We start from the raw sequence: 16,368 nt of genomic DNA, 5'->3' as shown, positions 1-16,368 counted from the left end.
TTCACTGTCTATATTAATCATAGATTGATGTGTCGCCGACGGTGAGTCCATAGTGCTAGTTTGTGGTGAAGATGTGGTTTTCTTCGCGCTGGAGAATTTACTGCGAGATTTAGACATGTTGTGTTGTCCTTTTTTTTTTAGGATTGCTCCTGTTGGTGGGCAAAAACAATGGCACTCTCTAGCGCCTAAAGGCAGGCAAAATCAATTACACCGGTTATGTATTTTGAGGGTTGCGCCTGTTGGTGGGCAACACACTGGCACACTCTCTAGCGCCTATAGGCAGGCAAAACCAGTTACACAGGTTGTGTTTTGAATCCGTGATGGTAGCTGATTGTGAAGCTGTTTGTAAGCTGCATTGTAAGGTAACATATACATATTGATTTAACTGGTAGAAAAATCAGTAATAAATGGCACGATCAAGTGAATCAAGTATGTATGTAGTCAGGTCATGTCAAGAACGATCATCGTTTATCTCGCATATCCCACAAACGTTAATCGTTTAATCGTTAAAAAGTCCCTCCAGACAGCATGCTCAAAGAAGACAGTCAAATTAATTCCATAATTTCAAATATTTTCCTGTTTATAAGAGTTACTGAAACAAACCAAATCGTTATCTCTTTCATGCTCCGAGTGTACAGATAATAATACTTTATAAATATGATTGCTTGGCTGTTTCCAACCATTGTAGATGTAACGTTGTAGAGTGCGGTACATTATAGAGTACGATTTTTAAAAATAACTTCACTTCAAAGTATTTTTCAAAATGAGCTTCTTAGAGGAAATCGCGTTCACTGTGTTAGTAATTACATCTTTAGTTTCGGGACAGCTGCAAGGTAAGAATTATAATAATATTTTCACAATTTAAAAACATACGCACTTTAAAATCTGAAGAATTGTCTTTTTTAAATTTTTTTTTTACATATTCAAAGTGATTGATAATGCCTTTGAAAGGCGTAACATCTGTCACGCTCATTAATAATTACACAGAACATTTATTTAGGTTTTTTTAATAAATTAATTTATACTATTGCATATTGAGTAGATTAAAAAAAAACTTCAAATGAAAATGGGGTTCCGCAAATTAAACTTGATAACAATTTATAGAATATAATGTGTTGTCTATTTTTCTGTGTTACATTGAAATTGTAAACAAGTTATATACCTAACAACTATATAATTTGTTGAATATTAAAACTAGATTAACTGCCATTGTTTGTAATATTCCGATTTTTACTGAAACCCGTGATTATTATGGGTACCTAGTACCAACATTTAAATGCAGTTTAATAAATTAGATTGATTAATTGTATTTCAAGTAGATCGATTTTTAATAAGAGGTTTATTAATACATTTGTTACAAAAAAAAATCAATTCGACACAAATACTTACAACACTAAACAATAGATTTACTGACATTTATTGAATGCTAATTTTTCTTACTAAAATCCGTCATTTCCACAAATGCCATTTGTCAAATAAAAAGTCCATAGTATTTTTTTAGTTGGTTTGTTTTAAATTTTAAAAAAATACGTTTTCGTGCATATATTTAACACAAATTTACTTCATTTACTTTTTTAGTTCATAAATATTGTTACCTAAATCCAATCTGGTAGGATTTATAATATTATGTAAGTACATTTGAAAATAAAACTCAATAATACAAAAATGTCTAGAAATTGTTACATAGTTAAGCCCAAGAAATACATAGTTAATAGCACAAGTATTACAAAAACGTGTGAGAAACTCAATTTATAAAAAATTGGTTAGGTACTTAATTAGTGACTTAAATATTTAGTTATTTTTTAATACCGCACAATAGTCCTAATGCTAATGTTAACTGCTAATGTTTTATTTGAATCATCGTTTTTCGGTTTATTTTTATTTTAGTTTATCAGAGAAACAAACGAATACATATTTTATCAAAATAATGACATGTTACATGTTTGCATGAACCAATAAAGTTTCCGCATAAAATACAAAAAACACAAATGATATAACACTTTGCGCAACGTTTTTCAGAAATAATTTGATTTTGAATAGCGAACTCGATTTTTTCATATAAAATGACTGGTGAAAATATAATCACGAAAGAATTATTTTAATCCTAGCTTTTCCTTTGTGAGGTGCAATCTAATTACTTGTGATACACTAGAATATTTTACACAATTCTTTGATCCTCGCGAGGCGTAGTCCGTTTCTGTACAGTCTTCTTGGAAACTCTTCTATAAATGTATATTTTTGTGGTGCGCCACTGGTCTCTATACAAAATCCATGCATTTAACCTGCTAAATCCTAAATGTTACAAACTGTTGCCAGCGAAATTCTGCTTTCCCGACATATGTTCTCCCTCTAACCAACCAAATAAGATTACTTATAATATGAACAACCAGATCTCATTTTCTGTCACAAATTGACATATTAAATGACCGTCATCTTTTTTCAATTTTAATACATACAAATGTATTACCAAGAGAACCTTATATTCGTGTGAGAATAATCTGTTAATATAATTCAACAAAAAAATAAGAAATAACATATATAAAAAATAAATAAGATAATGAGATCAATAAAATAGGAAATATATCTGATAGTATTATGACGCTAATGCCTGTACAGTTTCGGATTGTTGTAAACGGAATTGGCGCACTCTGTTATTTACAAAAGAAACCGTTGAAGTTTTCAAACAGAATTCCTGATTAGAAAATGTCAAAAAGAAAATTAACAAATTCTTAGTTAAAAATTTTTCACATAATTCCCAACCCTTTTTTAGATCAAATTTCCGAGCAAAATATTTCTGTTGTTTCCTATTTCTCAACATGGAAAATTCCCAAACATCACATAATATCAAAAAGATAAATGATTTTGGGTTATTTTCCCGAATGTGTTATATTTACTGTATAATTAAATAAAGTGGCTTTAAGTTGTGGCATTACTAAATAATTAACTAACTTTAAATTTTCATTTGAAAACCTTAAACTTTTTCCTAAATAATACATATGTTGTGGTCCGCTGGACTCATTTTTGTAATCAGTGATTTTTGAACCAAAAAATATTGATTATTTCGGATATTTGAACTTAGTTAGTTATTTAGTAATGCCACAACATAAATCTACTTGTGCTAATAATACAGCAAATATTTAGCATGAAAATCACTTTTTGACGCAGGTCGGGGGAGTGATTATTTTATGAAAAAATTTCACAATTTTCCCGAAAGAATGTTTTTCACAAAGAATAAAAAATTTGCAACACGTAAAATTTCCAAAAATCATAAAATATAAAAAAATAATGCTTTTATAAAGATTGCCCCACCAATTTTCGATTAAACAATTTCCTGGATATTTTTTCCCTAAAATAGCAATTTCCCAACATGGAAAATTGTTACACATTTTACAAAATTTACCGAAACATTTTCCGAACTTAAATTTTCCTATTTTCTTGAAAGAATTTAATATTATTTCCAAAACTTCACGTTATATCAAAAATATAAATTACAATAATTCTTTTTTAAAAATTCCCGACCTTTTTGCTGACTTATTTGTCCGGAGGAAATTTTTTCAGAAAAATAATGAATCCATGGTAGAAAATTTCCCAACAGACAAAAAAGTATTCCAGGATGAAAAAGTTCCAAACTTTTCAAACTCGAATAACAAAGTAAAAAAAAAAACATAAAAAATAGTAATTTTACTGAAAAAATGTAACTTATGAATCCAATATAATATGAGAATATTTTCCTGTTTTTTTTTTCCCGGTGACTTTGCTGCCACTGGATCGCTAGAGGTTACGTTTGTTGTAAGGACTAGTCTTTTCATAGAATTTGAACAAGTCATCAAATTTCAATGTTAATTTTCAAGTTCTATTCAAGTTCTGTTATTATTTCAGTATTGACCAGTTGTTTAAAAAAATACATGTACATTTTTTATCACAACATGTTAACCATGCCATAATGAAGCAAGATCCTTGTTGACTTTATTAAATAATTAATTATGTCATAATGAAGCAAGATCCTTGTTGACTTTATTAAATAATTAATTATGTCATAATGAAGCAACATCATTGTTGATTTTATTCATTGTGGTATATTTAAACAGTTAACTATACCATAATGAAGTAAGTAAGATCTTCGTTAAATTTCTTCGTGAATACAAAGCCAGTGTAGTGTTAGCAAATTCCAAACATATATTCAACTTGACCTACATGTACTACCTTCTTTAGTTCAAGTTTAAAGTGAATTGACAGATTTTAGGTAATTACAGATCATAGCCCAGTCAATGAAGGTGAAAAAAGACCCAATGTCGGAACTAATTCCCCGGAAGCTGAATTTTTCACAGATGTTAGAAGACCTTTAGACATGTATTTTTACAAAAGTCCCCGACTTTCCCCTTGTGCTTCCTTCCCCACCCCCTCTTGAATATATTTTTCAAAGCCTTTTGGAATACGCTAATATCTCCCTAATGGTTTCATAAATACAGATTATTTTTTTTTTTTTAGTTTTCAATTAGTTTTTCTAAAAAATTGTATTCTTTCATTTTTGCAAGAAAAGCTATACAATCGCTACAATTTATTAGTAAACGAAAAATATCAGTTTTTAAAATAGTATTTCTGAATATATTTGCACATTACTTTTTTCTGAGCCTGTTAACGAAAAAAAATAAATCAACAAAACTTGTAGACAATACTTTTAGCTATAAAATAATGTATATTATGTTTTAATTTATAATAAGGCACGTAGGCTGTTAATAAGGAGCATGGCGCGCGGCGGCTCGAACGCGCAGCGTTTCGCGGCGCAGCGAGAAATTACAAAAACCTATGGAAAGTAATCATTAATTCATGTGTTTGCTTTTTTTTATAACAAATTCATTTAACGTTGAAGAGTTTTATTGTTATTTACCAGTTTTAGTTTGGAGGGGAGGGGGGGTAATATAAATATTTTCCCTTGCCCAATGAAGCGCTTTCATTATCCACCAACCGCCGTGCCCCTGTCTGGCTAAACAGTCATATTATGTTGTATGATTGTTTGTTACTTATTATTAAAATAAAGTTATGTGAAATAAGCCAAAAATACCTACAACAGCGTGGGACTACCCTTTCACAACATTAAAATTTTGCAGACCTTATGTTATGGCGAAGTTCTAAAAAATCTTTTGTGGAAATTCTCACTTGTTTTATTATGTGCACCTATCAACAATAAAATACCGAAACAACAAATCACTTAAAATAGTGCATAAATCTAAAATGTTTTACTTTCAAACAAGCTTCTTAAAATAAAGGTACCTCTAAAAATATTATAATGACAAAACGGTGTGTAAATTATATTATATACCTACTTATCAATATTATCTTTGACAAAATTAGGCAAATATTCAAATAATTTTCTATTCAAGAGAGTCTTCCATTTATTCGTCATACTGGGGTGTGTTCAGACATGATAATCCGTTACGGTTGTAGCACATGGCAGAGCAGGTAAATCCAGATTTTCTGCAGCCACAGTAATTTCCACATCCAGACCTGCAGGAACAGGACACCAGATAAAGAAGGTCATCAGGAGCAAATGGTTTCAAAAATTTCTTCTTTCCACCATTTTCATTTACATTTTCATACCTCCATCCCCAGTTTATAGAGTTTACTTTGTTTCCTAACCAAAACTGTACTTGCAAATAAACTCTCAACAAATGTTGATGACACGATTCTGAAGTCGGTGGTAGTTTTGCCAAGTCAAATTTAGATTTAAAAGCTGATTTTGTCGTTAGTCTGGTAAACTTATAGTATCGAACTTCGTTTCAATTAGAGTAGCTACCAAGACCATACATAGCGAGAGCGAATTTTTCTCCATTTTGCAACAAGTTCTCTTCAGTTGCATCTTTTTCCAGAAATGCCTCAGCTGCGCGTTTTGCTTCGGGATTGTTTTTCATCATATCAACAGCTTTTATCTTTCCTAACTCATATAAAGATGGGGTCGTATCACAGCCCGTAATGGCATGGGTAAATAACATGTGTTTTCGAATATCTTTATGTAACATTATAGGTTTCTCTATGACGTAGAAAGTTCTTGAAGGGGCCTTTCCACCAACATCTTTACAGAAAAAAATAGATGAGGCCGGTTAGTACAATGTCAATATCGGCATCACCTGCGGCCGTGACTGTTTACAAACCAGATTCACTAAATTCATGACACAGTGCTTCAATCATTATTTTTTTTGGTTTTCTTATTAGATAAGAAAGCTTCCTTCTTATTCAAACAACGTGTAGTGCAGTTTAATTCAATATCGCACGATGAGTTGCTAGCCGACCTTCGTCTTTGCTCTTCATATTTTACAGATGGTTATTCAGGGTATCCATTGAAAACGACAATAGAATGTTTGCCAAATTTAGTATGGACGAAACGTGAGCATGATTTGATGATGTTTCCGTAAGTAGTTTAAGTTTGCCAAACAACACAGTGTAGGAGGTATCCCCCATCGATGACTATTGCAGCATTTTCCAAATCAACTTCGTCATGAATACTTTCGCTAAATACTTTCGCCATACATGATTTTGTTCCTTTACGAAGGGAGACTTCATCAAAAATAGAAGGGGTCTTGAAGCCAATTCATATCCTAAGTAGGTCTAAAGCTTGCTAGGACTATCACTAATGCACAGTATTCTGTTAAATAGCTGCTGGGGGCTTACTGCAACTTGTCTCGTCCTAACAGTTGCGGATTTGAATCATGCTGAGTAGTCACCATGTCTTTCCTTTTCAGTCGTATATCTCCAAAATTACATCCTTTCATTTTTACATAGCTGCTAGGCCCACCTCATAAGCGTTATCACAATTGACACTATTATCTGAAATAAACCCTAAAGATAAAGACACCAGCTCCCCCGAAAGCTTGGTGAACGGACTGTGCTGTCTTAGCCATGATGTATATTTTCCTATATCTAGCTCATCCCTTTTTCTTCCGTGATTCGCGCAGCTCAACATGCTGTTCAGTAAAATTAAATTCTATACCGATCAATTCTTCAATGCTCTCTTGCACTTTCACGCAGTAAGTGGTTCCAAGTTTCCACTTTGACAAAGCGTTGTCAGTGATTCCGCGCTCAAGTGTCGAACCTCCTACTGACTTCATTGGTCGCATGAGACACTGCTCGATGATCATGTCCGTCCACGTACCGGACTAATATCTGTCGCTTATTCTTATTGTAAAGTACCCATTTTCAGTGAATAGTTTATATTCTTCTTTAGTTATTCTTGATTTGAGTTGCAATATACTTTGAACGTACATATGTGCTGATTTTGCGTATGGTAAATCTCCTGCCGGGTGGAAAAATGGAAGCATATCAACAATAGTATTTAGGTGCATTTTCCGATTCCCGGACTTCTCTGCAAATATAAATCTAAGCATGAGGTCGATGCAATGTAGAAGGTAAAGCCACAACTTGGCAGTCCTACTCGATGATTCTTTAATCCTGTATTCACTTGCTTCAGTATATGGAATCGTCTCTTTTAGATTTTCATCATTATTAACCTCCTCCATATCTTTTTTCCACGTAACTAAATCTTGATACATATTTTCTATTTGTATTAATTTCCCATCAATATCTCGGTATTCTTCTCTCATTATTTATATAGTATCTGTTGAGGATGCGTAAACTGATTCTCATAAATTTCCCACATACCTTTATTTAAATAATAAGTAACAAACAATCATACAACATAATATGACTGTTTAGCCAGACCGTGGCACGGCGGTTGGTGGATAATTAAAGCGCTTCATTGGGCAGGGGAAAATATTTATATTACCCCCTCCCCTCCGAACTAAAACTGGTAAATAACAATATAACTCTTCAACGTTAAATGAATTTGTTATAAAAAAAAAGCAAACACATGAATTAATCATTATTTTCCTTAGGTTTTTGTAATTTCTCGCTGCGCCGCGAACCGCTGCGCGTTCGAGCCGCCGCGCGCCGTGCTCCTTATTAACAGTTTACGTGCCTTATTATAAATTAAAACCCATCATCATATACATTATTTTATAGCTAAAAATATTGTCTACAAGTTTTGTTGATTTATTTTTTTTCGTTAACAGGCTCAGAAAAAAGTAATGTGCAAATATATTCAGAAATACTATTTTAAAAACTGATATTTTTCCTTTACTAATAAATTGTAGCGATTGTATAGCTTTTATCGCAAAAATGAAAAAATACAATTTTTTAGAGTAACTAATTAAAAACTAAACAAAAAATAAATAATCTGATTTTATAAAACCATTAAGGAGATATTAGCATATTCCGGAAGGCTTTGAAAAATATATTCAAGAGGGGGTGGGGAAGGAAGCACAAGGGGGAAAGTCGGGGACTTTTGTAAAAATACAAGTCTCATCTCTTTTGTAAAAATACTAAATACATATGATATGGGCTCACCATAAATGAACCACTCACTAGATCAATATCTTCGGGTTTTTCGTACTGAGCCCATGGGTCCTAAAGTTTGCCATAGATAAAAGTCTGTAACTGAAAAATATACGTCACTACACGACATACTCACCATCGACTAGGATAGAAACTATAAAAAAGGCGTAACCATAGACAATATAATTCTCATTCGGAGCCAACCCCATTGGCTAGCCTAAAATCGGCCAATGACAGCGGCCTATAAACATGCATGTAGTGCGCACTGGTTTGTGGAAAATATATGTCACAAGTCAGCCATAGAGATTACCGTGTCTTTTTTTTACCCTCTTTTTTCTCGGAGTTATACCCCCCTGGCCCATATATAGTGGTTGCTTCTATAAATACGTGTCATACAACTTATAGACTAATTGTGTTATTACAATTGTGCATTTATTTAATAATCCCGTTACAATCGACAGTATCTTCAGATTAGATTCCACCACAGTTCGTAACACTAGAATAGTTGCTTTCTAATGATTTACAATTATTCAACAAAGATTTAACATTACATTTCATTTATCTGAAGTTACAGCGCAGTGCTACGCAACTTGTGAAATTCAATATAATCATAAATGTTCTCGTTTTTTGAATTTATAATGAGCAATCTTTTTTTAAACTTAGATAACAAGATCATTACCGAATCATTTAGGAAAAGTTGATATATTTTGTGACGTAACGTAAGGTCCATGACTTATAATAGCTTGTTTTATATTGTCATTTATTTTGTCATCATTCGGATATAACCAATCAACCTAAAGTAGGAAGTCTTCTGGAAGAATTTTTGTGGCTTTATCAAAGTTATGAGACTATCGTTAATTTTATGATTTTCACATAAAATGTTGTTTATGGTTACATTATTTAAAGATTGATGATAATTGTCCAAAGGAAGATTCTAATTCTCTTCTGCGGATTTAGTTACAGCAACAGATTTGTTGTTAGAAAAAACTACATCTGGACTTCGATCAGTGCTATTTATCTTATTTATTTTATTTTATTTATTTGGGAAAATCAACAGATTATTTACATATATAAAAATAAACTAAATAATAAAGATAAAATCTAATAACAGATTTTCACTTAAAATTATAATAATAATAAAGAATATTAAAACAAAAAACTAAGGGTTCTGTACCCGTGGCCTGAGAGATTTACAAAAAATACAATATTGTAAATAATAAATAAAATATAATAACAGATCTAGGAACACAAATAAATTAAATGACAGATAGGTTCAAGTTATTACTTGCAGATAATTCTGAGGATAATGGATCCCATTTAATGTTTGGTGGATTATAGTCATCTGTAACGACAATTATTGTTTCGGGGTATTAGAAATACATTAGATTAGAAGGTTTAGGTGGTTGGTAGCACAATATGCGTCAAGGGATAAGGTCTTCAACTAGGAATACAGAGGTTCTTCTCCCTTCTCTCACTTCATTCTGGTTTTATGTTGCAGGAGAGCTGTGTGTGACGGATGTAACTATTCAGCCTGGCGTTTGCACACACTTGCACAAGTGCCCTACCGTCATGAATGCGGCATTTCAAGGAATACCACCTCAGGTAAAGTCACATACATAATAATTAGTCACCAATGCAGACGTTCTTTTTGAAGGTCCAAAGATCCATAATGTAGATAGGTATTGTTTATTTTGTTCTTTACATATTTTCTACAAAAATCGTTATGTTATTATTCCTATTATTTTATGTATCTATAGTGCACATTTCTTGCAAAAGGTTGGGTACTTTGATTTTTTATATTAAACTGCCACAGTGAGTTTAAAACGGAGTTTTCACCACCGCGCCTGGCGCTATCTGACAAAACAACTAAATTTAGGCTCTTGTTTTTGTTTTTGCCGTATATTTAAAAAAAAATAAACGTTTGTCGAAAAATACTCACACGTTTTTCAAAGCAAAATCAATTTGGTAAAATTTAAAAATAAAATAAGATATACTATATGTAGATATATTCTGAGAAACAATTTTTTATAAAAAATATAGGTATGGCAATTTCCGAGATACAACATAGTGTAAAACATTGAGGTTTGTCATTTTCCGAGATACAATTTTGGGTAATACATGTATGGCAGTTTCCGAGATACAACTTTGTGTAAAACGGATTTTTTTTGATAAATGTGAAAAAATTATCCAGGCCCATGGAAATTATGGGGTGTAGGTAAACGTCATTACGATCTCGAGTAAAAATGATTATCAATAATTTCAGCCTAAGATGTAAAATGGCCTTGTAAAATATATTGGACATGGGTGGGATAGATATGTGAGCAGATTTTACCTGTCAATTTCAGTCAAGTCAGCAACATTCTTAACTAAATCTAAATTGGGTTGCCACAGTGATGTAAAAAACAAGTTTTCGACCTCAACCCGCCCCCGCGCCCCGCGCTACCCTGTAAAAACATCAAAATTTACGCCCTTGTTTTCATTTGTGCTGTATATTTAAAAAAAGTCTGTCCTTTGAAAAAAAATCGAGTTTTTTTGAAAGGAAAGTAATTTTGTTACAATTTGAGCATAATTTTTTCTTATAATTTTTTTTAAAATTATTGTCGTCTCTATATAAATCATCTCGTGCTTAAATTGTAGCAAATTAACTCTACTCTCAAAAAAAAATTTAATGATTTATTGGACGGTCAGTTATTTTTTTAAATATACGGCAGTAACAAAAACAAGGGCAAGTTTTTAGCAAACCAAGTTTGCTGAAAACTTGGTTTTTACGTCACTGTATCAACTCTATTGAGATTTTGCAAGGAATTTCGCTTGACTCGTAAGTCATATTACCAAGAAATAACTTCTGCTCACGTATCTACCCTACCAATGGTAAATATAACTCAGGAAGGTACATGCGAAGTAATTTTATACACAAATTGAAGCTAAATTTACTTTTTTTCCAAAAACGTCTGAACATTTTTTTCGACTTTTTGAAATATACGGTAAAAACAAAGACTTTTTGAAATATAGTCCTAGGTTAAGATTTACTGTTTTAGTCGGGCAACGCCGGGCGCTGAGTTTGCTGAGGTCGAAAACTTGGTTTTAAAATCGCCGTAGCAACTCAAACCATATATCAATATTTCTACACTACATAAAAGGTAATTTGCAAGAAATTACCACTTGTTGTGCTATGTTGACTGGACTAATACGTTGTTGTGTTATTATGTACTTGTTTAAGCTAGTATCGATCTACGCACAATGTATCGTATTCATATTGTGTAGGCAAATTAACTCTATCGTCCTTGGAAGAGATTTCTCTTCTCCAAAAAGGGACATTGGAAACTTTAAATGCTTTCTGCCGCTTTGTGAAATACAAAATATAAACTTACGCCGAATATTACAATTAGTGAGATAATATAAAAATTATTAATATTGAAATTAAAAAAAAAGAAATATCTCTTATTTTTAAGTAGGAAGAAAACATACACCAATCAACCATACTTCCATACTTCCTATGGACTTTTTTTTTACTTCTAGCTTAAAGCTTATTTTTAGTCGATATTTCGTTGACTGTTCAACAGAAAAAAAGGTTACCTTTTTTATAAAAAGATGGTTTTTTAAAAACTAACTTAACGTATGATATTTTAAAAGAGCCAAGTTTTTATCCCAACTAATCGTGACAACGAAAAATACACGAGTACTTTAATAAAATAAATGGAAAATATTTGACATGGCAGTTCTTATGACTTATGACATGTCTTTCACGACTTAAAACACTTTGTCCACAAAATTATTTGTAAAATTCTTCGTCCTTTTTCTGATTCCAGGAAAGTTTGAATTCTCGAAATTTGCGTTTAATAATATCAGGGTGTTTTTTTGTTGTTTGTTTTTGGGGTGTTATGCCGTGTTGCTTCTTCGGATCTTCGGATCTACCGGATCTGCCCTGATGATGGACACTGCAACGCTGTCCGAAACGTCGGCTAAAGAAGGAGTTAGCGCAACACGGCATAACACCCCAAAAACAAACAACAAAAATGCTTTTGGCCGTGAGAATCTAAAAACTTACAATATCAGAGTGTTTTATTTCTGTGAACAAAAATGGAGCAGCGATATTTAACGTTGCAGTTATGACCAGCACGTGTTTCAGAGAAGAGAGATTTGACAGAGAGACAGAGCTGCATCTTTTGTATTCTTTTTATTCCAACAATATCAAAAAGCTTGAATATGGAATTTTTCAATCTTACCACTCCAGCTCACTGATAATTCTAGATCCGACCCTGCCTACCACTAGCTCCATTTTACCGATTTTACGGTTTAATATATAAATTTCTTAGACATACCACTCGTTTGTTTGATGTCATAAACTTATGCATTTTTTATACAAATAATCTATATCAAGGCTGCCCAACCCCAGGCCCGCGGGCCACAATATGGCCCGCGAACGAATTATAAGTGGCCCGCGTGAACCATTTTCAAAACACCCGCCAATCCGCCAATCTGAAAAGGTGTCGCGGGCCCGCGGTAAAACAAACAATGCAGCTTGCGCGCGGTCGGAGAATCAGCGACGAAAAAATCTAACCTGTTGAACTTAGTTTTTAAACAAAAATACACCGGTTTTTGATATAATATTTTTAATTTATTTGCGTCCGAAATGGAATCTTGTAGCCACCCCCCCCCCCCATGGAATTAGAAAAATTGTTGTGGGGAATCACATATGATGTTTTTGGGTGCGCGGAACTTTTTCTCGCGAAGTTCCGTAACAACAACCCCCCCCCATGGATTTCAAATATTTTGTGGGGAGCACTCATTTTGAATTTTTTTTGTGGGGAATATGTTTTATAGAAATTCTCTAACAACCCCCCCCCCCCATGGAAATAGGAACCGTCAGGTATTTAGTGGCCCGCCAGTGATTCAAAGTCGTCAATTTCGCCCAACTGTTAAAAAGGTTGGGCAGCCTTGATCTATATGATGTGATAATATTGTATATGCCCAAAATGTGCATCATTTGCACATCTGCATAATTAAAGGAAAACCTTTTTGCATTTAACTACTGGAAGAAAGTAGAGGAATAAAAATAATAAATTAATAATTGAAAGTATATATATATATATTTTTATTTATTTTTTGGCAATTTTTTGATACATACAGGTATATGTATAATTATACAAAACATAAGGCAGTAACAAAAAAATCCCACAAAGGCGAAGCCTGTGCGTGGTCATTATAAGGTATGTATTCAAAACAGTGGTGGTTACATTATCTATGGTTTTAATGAAAAAATAAATATGAATAAAGGAAAAATATTTATAGTACATATAGTTAGTTTAATATGATTTTACTGGAGTTTTTGCGTATTTAATAAAAAACAGTTTAAAAGAAGTTAACTTTTTTTTAATGTAGATGGTAACATATTATCATACATATACAGGTATCATATTCGTAGTATAAATTATAGAAAAAATTCTCTCACTTTCAGATACTTTTTACCTAGCTTTTGACCTTTATTTTATACGAGTTTAGGTTTTGGCACATCTTGATGGAACTAGGTAAGGAATTAATTTTTTGGGCCAATATAGTTAATGTGTCTTTGGGCTAGCCTAGTTTTGCAGTGAGGCAGTTTATTTATCTGAAAGTATCTACATATGATCTTAATAAAGCTGGCAGTGCTTCTAGTGAAGAGAGGGATCGAGCGAAATATGTTTAAAAGGGATGCAAGAAAAGAGTACGAGTTGTAGTGAAAAAAAGAAAGAAACGCCTGGAGGAGGAAGAGGAATTCAAAACGACAGATAACTTCGAAGAAAACATAAAACTGTTTTGGAAAGAAGTCAAATGGTCCCGGAGTGGTCGCGTGTTGTATTCTGATGATGCGATGCTGATTGCTAACAGTATTGAAGATCTACAGTCTCTCGTGTCTAGGAAGAACCAATTATGTATGAAGAATGAGTTAATGATGAATGTAAGCAAGTCTAAAGTCATTAAGGTGTTTGAAAGAGAGAGTACGAAAACAGTGCGCACTATAGTTGTAAATAAGGAATACTTGGAGCAGGTGGATGAGTTTGTGTATTTAGAAAGTATGTTTACGAGAGAGGGGAAAGCTGACAGAGACATTGAAAGAAGGGTAAATGCAGGTAACTCCATTCATGGAGGACTGAACGCAGTTGGCGCTAGCAAAAATGTCTGAAGGAGCGAAGCTAGCAGTCCACAATGGAATGTTGGTACCTACCCTGATGTATGGAAGTTAGGAATGAAACTGGCAGAAAGAAGAAACGGAATGGAAGGATGAAAGTAGACTGAATGCTGTAGAAATGAGATCCCTGAAACTTTTGCATGGTAAATCCATGTATGATCGTGTGAGAAATCTGGAGAACCGCAAAAAGTGCAAGGCTGATGTAAGCATAATGAGTGAGCTCAAGAAAGGGACGCTTATATGGTTTGGGTATAAAGAGCGAATGAGCAAATAGAGGTGTGTAAGGAGAATATATAATGCAAATGTGAATGGTAGCAAAAGTCGGGGGCGCCCGAGAAAGACATGGTGAATCAGATACGTTGTAACATTTATAAACTCATCAGACATATTTTATTACTCATATGTGGGTTAGAATCAAAATAAAATAGATGATGTCATTATGAAATTAAATATTTGATACATAATAAAACCCGAGACTCTATAATTAGGACTGATTACATCTCAGAGCGTGTTCAAGGTTCATTTTTGGAAACGCTTGTAGTTTGGAGTATTTGCAAAGCATTATTTCGTACATGTGACATTATTAAACCATTAGTACTAACCTTGTTACAAAATGTTGGGCGCCATGTGAGTCAAAGATTGACCTCACAAAATATAATAAAAACTAGAAACATGATGTCCAGCAACATGCAAGCTAGTTAACTCGTGGCCATGTCGTCTAGAGATCACCAATCAAATCCTTGTTCTCGTTCTCCGCCGGTGGCGCTGTTCCGTAGTCAAACAAACGAGCGGCTATACACCCGACAGGGCTAGGTGTTTATATCAAGTCAACATCAGTTTCCAGTTACTGATCGAGTCAACATTCGATTCCTGGGGTAGCAATTATAACTGTTACAACATGACTCATTTCATGTCAAGAGTCAGAATATTATAATATAATAATAATATTGGACAATTTGTATAGCGCCGCTTTTGTGAGTTATCACCTCAGGGGCGCTTAATAGAAGAGTATGTATGTAACGAGAAATGAATGTGAATGAGGCAAGAAGTGTGTGCCAAAACCGTGTTGTTTGGCGGTCCGTCTTCTCTGTTTACCCCTGCGGGGAAACTTCATGTTGGTTAGTTGGTTAGTTGGTTAGTTTATATAAAAACCATAGTTCTTATGCAAACTGCTATGTATAAAACTATGTCTCCCAGAACCACTACACTAATTATATATCTCCCAATAGTCAATCAGTATGCCCTGTACTGCCGACCTCGCTACTACTTGTATATTTACCAATTGTTGATATTTATTGAAAATTTGGTACGTTTCAAAGGTTTTAAAAAATAATGCATTGTGGAGAGTAATTTTAAAAAGTAGGTATGCCCTCCATGCAGATGTACAAATGAATAGGTAATTAAATGTAGTGCGTTTTCAGATGTGCGTCTCCCCAAAGAACAGATTGATAGTGTGCTGCCCCTGGGTACCAGGGCAAAACACAGGACTGGAAACCAGATTCCAGGCAAAAACAGATACCCCTAGAGAAGGTACCTCACTTTCATTTCATAAAGTTTATCAGTCACCATCACCTGTTGTGTTGTATAACCCTGATGTATCTGTTTGTTTGAAGGTGATAATTGCACGATGGCGGACACGAGGATAACGGGAGTATACAGACCATTTGCCAACTGCCAGACAGCGAAGGAGGCCGCCTGTAAAGGCATTTTACCTCAAGTACTGTTCCCCTCTTTATGTGAATCTGACAATAATAACAATTTTTTACACTCGCGGAAATTTAATCTACTATTAATGATTATTACACTTGCAATGA

General features: G+C 33.5%; 1 protein-coding gene across 1 annotated transcript in view; it reads left to right on the top strand.

Annotated features, from left to right (window-relative positions):
* The first annotated feature begins 684 nt into the window (after window positions 1-684).
* The window catches only part of LOC149423302 (clotting factor B-like), a 34,151-nt gene continuing 18,467 nt past the window's right edge, over window positions 685-16,368 (top strand). The window contains exons 1-4 of the mRNA XM_089632641.1: window positions 685-833; window positions 9,884-9,987; window positions 15,976-16,084; window positions 16,168-16,271. Of these exons, the coding sequence (XP_089488767.1) occupies window positions 764-833; window positions 9,884-9,987; window positions 15,976-16,084; window positions 16,168-16,271 (387 nt within the window). The 5' untranslated portion in view covers window positions 685-763. The remainder of the gene's footprint in view (window positions 834-9,883; window positions 9,988-15,975; window positions 16,085-16,167; window positions 16,272-16,368) is intronic.

The sequence above is a fragment of the Hesperophylax consimilis genome, chromosome 6 (assembly GCF_061612785.1).
Source record: "Hesperophylax consimilis isolate HC1 chromosome 6, BYU_Hcon_1.0, whole genome shotgun sequence".
Taxonomy (NCBI): Eukaryota; Metazoa; Arthropoda; class Insecta; order Trichoptera; family Limnephilidae; genus Hesperophylax; species Hesperophylax consimilis.
This window is presented reverse-complemented; position numbering and strand designations above follow the sequence as displayed.